General features: G+C 36.4%; 2 protein-coding genes across 2 annotated transcripts; both read left to right on the top strand.

Annotated features, from left to right (window-relative positions):
- The first annotated feature begins 262 nt into the window (after positions 1–262).
- On the top strand, positions 263–601 carry LOC109008589. Its single transcript, XM_018988750.1, has one exon. It carries the CDS (start codon positions 263–265, stop codon positions 599–601), a length of 339 nt encoding a protein of 112 aa, XP_018844295.1.
- A 2,423-nt stretch (positions 602–3,024) lies between these two features.
- On the top strand, positions 3,025–7,078 carry LOC109008596 (UDP-xylose transporter 1-like). Its single transcript, XM_035689966.1, has 9 exons — positions 3,025–3,266; positions 3,377–3,415; positions 4,619–4,739; positions 4,981–5,165; positions 5,624–5,691; positions 5,781–5,913; positions 6,021–6,182; positions 6,438–6,710; positions 6,833–7,078. The coding sequence occupies exons 3-9, from the start codon at positions 4,619–4,621 to the stop codon at positions 6,935–6,937; spliced, it is 1,047 nt and encodes a 348-aa protein (XP_035545859.1). The 5' UTR covers positions 3,025–3,266; positions 3,377–3,415; the 3' UTR covers positions 6,938–7,078.
- The last annotated feature ends 2,643 nt before the right edge of the window (positions 7,079–9,721 follow it).

Below are 9,721 nucleotides of genomic sequence, written 5' to 3'. Positions count from 1 at the left end.
ATAATTTGTTTGGACTTCGTTGGTAACATCGATCTGACGGACATGATGGGCGTCTGATCGGTCATAACAGGAGACTCTTGCTCAAGTCTCGATTTTGGCGCCTATTGGGTTTCTACATCAATCCAAACGAACTCTTCACATTCAATGTTTTCTATGGTCAATGTGGGCAGAAACATCATGTTTTTACATAAGTTTGGTCATTTAGAGAGAACATGCATTATCTATACGTAACTAGCATGAAGGTTTGGTCCATGGCGCTGAAATGAAAGCTATTCTGGATGGTATTAGATTGTGTAAAAGGCTCCATTTGATTAATGTGATTATTGAAAGTGATTCTCATATTGTTGTTGATTGGCTTTGTAAGGGTAAATGCTCTATGTGGTATCTTTGGAATTTTTGGGAGGCTTTGCGCAAGGAACTCGAGGGGCTTAATTTTGTTGTGGTTCATCAATTGCGGGAAGGTAACAGTACAGCGGATTTTCTTGCTAGAGAAGGTGAAATGGGTTTGAATGTCACGTATAACGGCAATCAAGATTTTCCCAGGTATTTAAAAGGTATTGTGCGGCTGGATTTTCTTGGCATTCCGTACTTGCGTTGTTAGTCTGAGGTCCAGGTTTGTTTTTGTTGTTTCTGGTTATTTAGTTTTTATTTGTTAGGCTTGTTTAGATGCTTTTTTGTTTTGTTATAGGCCTGTTTAGTTTTATTTTCGTATTTTTTTAGGCCTGTTAGTTTCTGTTTTGTTGTTTTTCCGTCTTGCCGTTTTTGGTTCTTAGGTTGGTTTGTATTTGGGAGGTTTTTGTTTTCTTTTCTGTAAACTCCCTCATACTTGGCTTGTAACCATGGTATTCCTCCGCCATAAGTGAGGGCTTATTAATAAACTTGGGACGGGGCCACTTCCATTTGGCTACCGGCTCTTTTTAAATAAAAAAAAAAAAAAAAACTAGCATGAAGGTTCTTAGGACAAGGAGTGATGACCCGTATAAGCCTAAGGGAGTTCTGGCCGGAGGAGGCGAAGTTTCTCGATCACGTGATATTCCATGAAGGCGTCATGATTGACTTGAGTAAAGTATATTTTTTAGACATTAATTAATAAAATTTAATATATCGTAAAAATTAAGAACAATTCTCTTAAATTTTAATCACTTGTCAGATTGAACTTTGTAAAGGACGAGTTTCACACCACCAACCGCATAGAAAACCTGTAGTAACGAAGAGCCGGCGCTGGTTGCCTTCAGTAAACTCCGATACTTAAGTCAATAATAATGTGAGAATAAGAGTATGTAAAATAAAGATGAAATGTTTGTTACCTCTCATAAATTATTTATAGATGGACATAGACGTTGTATATCCTTCGTGATCCCTTATGAACCGAGGGAAGGTATCTCCTGCTTTGTAGGAGTTATCTTCCCTAGGATGATTGTATAACCGTAGGTCAGATCTCAAACTCTATGAGAGTTATCTACCATGTAGCCACCGTGACGAGCTTAACTTTAGGATTGCTTCTTAGTCGTGGGCCTAGGCAGCTAGGGAGATCTAGATCCCCTCCAAAATCAATAGTGTTTTTCGTTGGTTATAGTGTGCTTATGGGCACATGCCCTCTTATAAATTTTATTATTATTACAAAATAAACTTAACTTACCACGTAATCAAGTCATAGTGTGGACTATATCAAGTTTAGGGGATCTTAATGCCACATGGAAGTGTGGTGGATGACTTTCATATTTCATAAATATAGTTGTACATGCCTTTGTGAAATAATTTGGTGCCGACCCTGTTCACCAAATTATGCAGAAATATCTTAATGTTGTGAGCATGCAGTACCTGTTCAATTATGCAGCCTGGTGGGTGATGCCCAAAGGGGAACTATATATGAAATGGGCAATTTTAGGAGTGAGATTGAAGCTTCTTCACCAAACTCTAAGTACTGAGGGTGGCAAGGCAACCCTTTTGCTTGAATTGACAGATACCTAACTCAGCAGAGAAAATGGCCGCCTCACCTTCCAAGTTTGTATGCCAAGTCTAATTTGATATTTTCTTAGTAAAAATAGCTTTCCAATTGGAGTACAAAACCCTTCTTAATTATCAAGAACAATTTGAACATGAAAACTTTTAGGTACTAGATGTATTCCATGAAAATACATTTTACCTTAATTCAACCATAACCGTTCTTATGTCTTGGTTTGGCAGTAGCTTTCCACCACTACGACTTGGTTTGATTACATAAAATTAAACTGTCTCATCACATATAATCATTATAATTTTCACAAACTCTCACACAAAATATAATAAACAATTCAACTTTTTCAAATTTTAAAATAAAAATTATATTATAATAATATTTTATTCAACTTTTAACAAAAATATTGTCTCATCTCATCTAAATTGCGTGATCAAACGAGGCCTTAAAAGGACGGAATGATCATCTTCTACCAAAATGAAAATTTGGAAGATTAATCACGAGATTTTTTCATCATTGATTTAGTAGAGGCTGAATAGGATGATCATGTGACAAAAAGCATGATCATTTTGTCACATAATGCTTACCATAGGACTATTTAATTTTCGAATTTGTTATTCTTTAGTACCATAAAGATCAGTCTATGATTTGATCAAACGCCCATAGATGTACAAATAAAATTTTCCTCTTTTTTCCACTCACAGGCAAACAGTGTACAGATATTCTTGGCTGTCCCTTTCTTTACCTCTCTTCTCACCTTCGAGACCATGAACCTTTTGCTATGATATCTACATACAAAGCCAACAGATGAATACAAAGCTATCAATGCATGCCTTTAATTATGATTCAATTTTCCATTCAATCAAAAAGGAAAAACAGTTTCTATAGTTTTCTACAACACCATATACTTGAAAACTCCTTAAAATACTGCAACTAATTACAGGTTTCATTACCTAAACGGCCATTCAAAGTGACAGATCGAGTCTCTTTGCTTGCAATAGCCGTAAACTCCCTTCTGGAAGCAAAACACGTGAAAACAAAAGCCAGACTTTAGCCAAACAAAACGGTGTTGGGCACCAACCACAAAGGCATCAAAAATAAAAAGGCCTCCCTTTACACTCAATTCTCTCTCAGTCTTTAGCTCTAAGCCATCCCAATACATTCTCTCATCATCCACTTCTCACCATTGATAATAAAATATCCCCATCTGTGCTGCATGGTTTGCAGAAAACTTGCCGCAGACGTGCCTGCATGGAGTTGTAGGAGCCCTTTTAGTTTGTAAATCCATTTGTTCATTTTTTTTTAAAAGGTATTTTAAACTCATCATGATTTGCTTGATTTATAGGCTCTATGTTTTGTTTTTGTGTAAAATTAGTAATGGGTCCTTTGTTTGATCTGTTTCCTTCTGTGAATTTGCAGGGCTCCTAACCCTCAAAGGCTTTCTCATCCCTTGCAAAGGTACGTTGGCATTCTCATTTGTTCGTCATTCTAATTAGTAGAAAAGCTGTTCTCCAAGCTCCATCAAGATTACATCAGTTATTTATAACTGCCGCATCTGAAACAAGCAAGAGGCTGGTCTGGTTTATTCGATCAGCACTGTGCAGATCAATGATCCCTCGCGCAAAAAAGTTGTTTTCAGTGCCTTTCTTTATGTTATTTTATTTTATATCACTTTGCATCAACCATTTCCAGTTTGAATTCCGTATGGTTCAATTGATATGAAATTAAACTTCAATCATGATTCTCAGTTACCAAAAGTACATTTCCAATCTGTTACAATTTAATTTTGCAGTTAATTCCTAGTCACTTAGATTTATCAATATCTTCAGAATGGTATCAGTTTGCCTTCAAATCTAATGTCTATTATATTATAATCATCATCTCATGGGATAGACAGAAAGATTAATGACATGGTCAGAATTTGTCTCCACTATATTAAAATTATTAATCCTCTCTTATTGTCAAACTTTGTCTGTTTTTTTCATTTTCCTTTTTTGTTACCTGTAAATAACGTTCCAAATATGGTAAAGGGTTCGCCTCACCTAACCTTTCAATGATCGAGAAATTTGACTCTGGTATGATCGAGAATGGCTTTCCTATTATCCAAAGTCCTAAGCAGCTGTAGTGTTGATGAATAATTTTACATTATCCGTGAATAAGATCTTGGGCATGTTTATAAAGAATGAACAATCATCTTTTGTAGAATCAATTTTATGAGATGAGTTAAGATCATAAATTTCTTCATGATATCAGAGTTTATTACAGAATGAATGAGGGCCTACACTACTTATCCCGTGACAAGGAGTAGAAAAAAATATTGGCCTACACGTGAGAGAGGGTGTTAAGAAATAATCTCACATCGCATGTAGACAGGTCTTAAGATCTTGAATATGTTTATAAAAAATACGTAATCCTCCCTTATAGAATCGATTTATGAAATAAATTAGACCATGAATTTATAGTAGCTAATATTCTTGTGAAAGTCAAAAAACAATACCTTTTGTGCTAAATGACGTGACAAGTTTTCGCATCAGTCACACATCTAGTATATAATAAGAAGCACATAGATTTTTTTATCGACAGAAAAATGTTATCATTCCAATTACTCAGTCATTTGAAATCGAATCTTTGATACATTCTTTTGTCTCTTGCTCATCAAAGATGGGAGAAATGTCGATCCTGCAGTTTGGAGTTATTGGCGCGCTGTCCCTTTCAGTGGCATCATCCGTCTCCATTGTCATCTGCAACAAAGCTTTGATGAGTAATCTTGGCTTCCCTTTCGGTAACTAGCCCATCCTTCTCCTGTCCTGGGTTGTAGTTGATAATTAACAAAGGTGTTGAACATAACAAGAGTAGTCCCCTTGTGATTTCAAAAGCTCTGACAAACTACTAACAAAATTTTAGTTTCACAGTAATTCTAATTCCTATAAACTGATCTACTTTTCTTCCCCATTGCTATCGTATTTTGACAACATTTTCCTTTGCTTCTCCCAATGTTTTCCTTGCTTTTGTTCTTGTTGCAGCTACTACGCTCACTAGTTGGCATCTCATGGTGACATTCTGCACCCTACATGCGGCGCAACGCTTGAATTTTTTCGAGTCGAAGTCAACTGACACAAGGACTGTAATACTCTTTGGCCTTCTAAATGGGGTTTCAATTGGACTTCTCAACTTGAGTCTTGGTTTCAACTCCATTGGATTTTATCAGGTTAAGTTCAATTATTCTATTTAGAATCTCATATATGTATATAGGATCATAGAGCTCTTATTTCTGGTCCCAAGATTACTAGTTAATTAAGTTGGGTCTGAAAGACTCAAATTACAAGATGAATCCTAGTTTCTTTCTGCATGTTGTCAAATATCAAAATGAGAAACTGAAAAACTTTATTGTATATATATTGTATAGCATGGTGTTAATGGCCTGGTTTACAAATTACAGAATTGGATAAAAGGGTAACATTAGAAGATATCTTAGGACATGTAGCTTTCTACAACAGCAATAATAATAGGCTTTAAGCAGCAGATTAAACTGCCCTCTTCAAGAAATGAAATAGAACCTACTTTAGAATATGGAAACTCAACCTTAAAGTGTGATTTATCCATCATCTTACTATTGTATAAAAGTCAGGGGATTCACATGCTTTTTGTTGGTTTACCTGTTGGCAGATGACAAAACTTGCAATCATACCTTTCACTGTATTATTGGAAACTATTTTCTTGAAAAAGCAATTCAGGTAATCTTAAGACTTTGGGGACCTGTTCCTTACAATTTTCAAACAGGATTCTCAAAGCTGACAGTAACCTTTCCCATTCTAATTTGCAGCCAGAAGATAAAGTTCTCTCTCTTCCTCTTACTGATAGGAGTAGGGATTGCCTCTGTGACTGATCTTCAGCTCAATTTAGTGGGGACTGTTATCTCTCTTTTAGCCATCATAACAACCTGTGTTGGGCAAATTGTATCCTTTTGCTTCCACTATTCTATATATGGTTTTGTGGTATTTTAACTTTTAGTGGTTTGCATTTGCATATTGAAATATATGGGCATTCTTAACCTCAAAATTAGCTGACAAACACAATACAAAAGAGGCTGAATGTCTCTTCAACTCAGCTGCTCTACCAGTCAGCTCCATTTCAGGCAGCCATTCTCTTTGTCTCTGGCCCTGTGGTTGATCAGTTCCTCACCAAGCAAAGTGTCTTTGCCCACAAATATTCTCCTCTAGTTTTGGTAAATTAATGCCTTTCTTCCTCTTTCTTCATGTCTGCCATGCCTAACATACTATAGATATATCAGCAAATGCTACTTTTTATCCTTAATTTTGTCCTTCCCTTCCCGGTCATACCTGCTGATGTAGCTATCATTTGTTAACCAACCAAAATGGGCCACATCAACATTTATGACTAGAGATGACAAAATTTAGGATGAAGAACAGAAATTTTCAGTATCATAATATGGCTGACTTCGAAGTGAACATGTGTGCAGTTATTCATTGCTCTTTCGTGCCTCATAGCTGTGGCTGTGAACTTCAGCACCTTTCTGGTTATTGGCAAGACTTCCCCGGTTACGTACCAAGTGCTAGGCCACCTAAAGACATGCCTTGTTCTTGGCTTTGGGTATACACTACTCCATGATCCGTTCACAGAGAGGAACATCATTGGAATCTTAATTGCAGTTTGGGGCATGGGATTATATTCATATTTTTGCACCCAGGAGAGTAAAAAGAAACAATTAGCTGATGCTTCAATGGTGTCTCAGGTACCCACCATCTCTCCCTTTCTTTCTCATCATTCGGCAAGTTTTTTACGAGAACTGGAATTGAAGGATTAATCTTTCTGTTTTGTTTTGTTTTGTTTGTTTTTTGTGTTCTTATTTTCCAGATTAGAGATAAAGATACAACACCACTTTTGTCTGGAAAGAGCATGGGTCACCAAGATAAGGAAAGTCAAGAGACTAAGATATCAACCAAGGACTCTGCTGTTTAAATGATAGGCAAATATTGTTACCAAAGTTTCTATGTATTATGGTTCTTTCCATATTCAAGACATTTTTTCCCCAGATAAACTCCAGACATTTTGCTGAGTGTAAATGGTTTTGATTCTTTGAATAAATTCTCTCTTTCAGTATCTCTCTTCTTTTTTGCATTATTTCCAAATTGCAAACTTTCTGAGCAAGCATTTCATCTTATTCCCTATTTCTTCAACTTTCTGAGCTATTTTTCTCAAATTTTCTTTCTGAAATCTAGGAACTAGAGTAAAAAGAAAGATAATGATACGTTTTTTATTGAACATTTAATATTGTCCAAAAAACTATACACGGTGTTATAATTGATGTGGATAATGTGCTCTACATATTGGCTTGTTACAAATCGCATTCCAGCAATCATGAAAATCAAGTGTGATCTCAGCACCGCAAATGCAGCCCAAAATGAATCTGCAGAAGATATGACTCAAGACTCCCAAAATCGACGGCATTACTTTACTGCATTATGCCATTATTCACTGCTGTAGTTTTCCTTTTTTTCCTTTAACTGTTGCATTATTTTAGCATTATTGTACAGTCCCAGCAATTGGGTTGAATATATTATATATCCTCGTAATATTAAAATAAAGCAAATGCAAAACGTACACCACAAAATATAAATAAATAATTATTCCAGAAAAGATAAAATATTTAATTTATAACTAAAGCAAATTATCAAAACACTATATATACTGTCCATAACTATAACAAAAAAAATATAAATAAAAAATAAAAATTATTGTGATGTGAGATCTCTGCACACATCCTCGACTGCAGCTAATCGTGTCTCTACCTGTGTCAGTCGAGTATTGAGCGTGATTTGAGTTGCATTACTGGCATTAATCTTTGTATATAACTTATTAATCTCTGTACGTAACTTAGAGGCGCTAGCAGTAATTTCTGTATGCAATTCAGACATGGCAGTATGCACTGCATCGATCACCGCTGATGTGTGTATGCCGATCTCTGCACGCAGTATATCGGTCATCTCCTCATGAGGAGATGTGAGTGATGCATCGGCCAATGTAGATGCCTCACCATATGATACTCTGGTATCTCTTGGCTGTGCATCTCTTTGAATATCAACCCTGTCAGGAACAGGTCCACGAGAACGAAGTTTCGAGTGTCCCGTGCTATGTGACAGGGTGGTGATGTTGATCGGTCCCATCGGCTCCCATGCACGCTCGACAACTTCTGGCATGACCCCGAAATGTAGCAAAAATAGAGTGATCAGGATCCCAAACGACAATATATCTATCGTAATGTACCGAGCCTCTGATCGGATCCTCTCAAATATATACCCCACGAGGTCGATCGCAATGCCACGAGCAACCCGTATAATAAATTTCACTCGATTCATGCCAACAACGGTCTTGTGTTGCCGAGGTTCAATATTGTTGGTGATGATCAAATTCATGATCTTGAAAAAGGAAGATAAATCTGCCTGCCTAATGCTCTTCGTTCCATCGTACACTGGAGCATCTGGACCAATAATCAAGTCTATGACCTCATGATCAGCAAGTGTATCGACCTCATCTGTGTAAACTGGTCCCTCGTCCTGAGCCATCTCTACATCACCTGAAGGATTAGACTCTCTAGGCGGTAGGTTCGGATAGACATCGGCCAGCCTAGGAATACCGAGATATGCGGCGAGTCCATCCTCTGAAAATATAACAAGAGCTCCTTGGATACAGATCCTGTATGCCCCTCCATCGTCTGAGCTGTCACCACCGAACTCTTTATAGAACTCAACAACGATGTCAATGTAGGAAATGAGCTTCATTCCTTCTTATCGTTGATCTAAAATTGGTGTTCAACCACGATCATTGAATATTGATTCGAGGGAATGACCCTCTCATATAAGAGTCACAAAATCATACAGTTTTACCTGCTACTCAAGTAAAACAGTCCGCTCTTGAACTATTTGGATGGAAGGTTCCCCTGATCTACCATGTTTATAACCCCTATAAGACATTATTATGTACTGAAATTTAAAAAATAAAATATATATTCAATATTAGTGATAAAATCTAATATGAGAAAATATTCACAAAATTATATACTAATAACAATTTAATAAATTAATTGATAGAATAATTTAATAAAATGATGAAAATAATTTAATAAGCTAATATAGAGTAAATGGTTCGAACGAAATATATAGTGGTCAAACGGAAATTATAACATTCGAACGAAAAAAAGTGGTCGAACGGAAAACAATTTGTTTGGTTCAAACCGTTCGAACATCTAAAAAAGTGTTCGATCGAAAATGTTAAACTCGTTCGAACGCATTTGAACAAAAAACAGATCGAGCTCGCCCATGGCTGAGTCAACTCAGCAGCCATGAAAATACTTAAAAATACATCGATTTCGTGAGTTTCTTCGACTAAACACATACTACTCTTTATTTCTAAGCATCTTACGGAGGATTTGTGGTGTTCTACGGTGATATTGATGGAAAAATACAATTCTTCTAGAGAAAACCAAAAAAGGATAAAACTCTAAAAATAAACAGTAAAATAACTTATGAAGACCATACATTTACTTTAGGTGGAAGAGTGTTCGCATAGGTGGTGATTACGATGCCGATTGATAAGCGTTCAAACGTTTTCTCTCGTTTTCAAACGGTGGGGACGGCGGTGTTCAAGAAAGCTCTGCCGCGATAGCTTATATGTGCAAAACGTTTGAATGTTATATTTAATCATTCGAACAGTTTTAAATGACTGTTCGAACGGTATTTGTTTCAA

Source organism: Juglans regia, chromosome 5 (assembly GCF_001411555.2).
Source record: "Juglans regia cultivar Chandler chromosome 5, Walnut 2.0, whole genome shotgun sequence".
NCBI classification, from domain to species: domain Eukaryota; kingdom Viridiplantae; phylum Streptophyta; class Magnoliopsida; order Fagales; family Juglandaceae; genus Juglans; species Juglans regia.
This window is presented reverse-complemented; position numbering and strand designations above follow the sequence as displayed.

Bases quoted from the DNA above. Each gene is read 5' to 3' on its own strand.
- LOC109008589 (XM_018988750.1), top strand. From the start codon at position 263: ATGAAAGCTATTCTGGATGGTATTAGATTGTGTAAAAGGCTCCATTTG.
- LOC109008596 (XM_035689966.1), top strand. From the start codon at position 4,619: ATGGGAGAAATGTCGATCCTGCAGTTTGGAGTTATTGGCGCGCTGTCC. The intron at 4,740-4,980 runs GTAACTAGCCCA...TTCTTGTTGCAG, and splicing joins TAATCTTGGCTTCCCTTTCG to CTACTACGCTCACTAGTTGG. The intron at 5,166-5,623 runs GTTAAGTTCAAT...ACCTGTTGGCAG, and splicing joins ACTCCATTGGATTTTATCAG to ATGACAAAACTTGCAATCAT.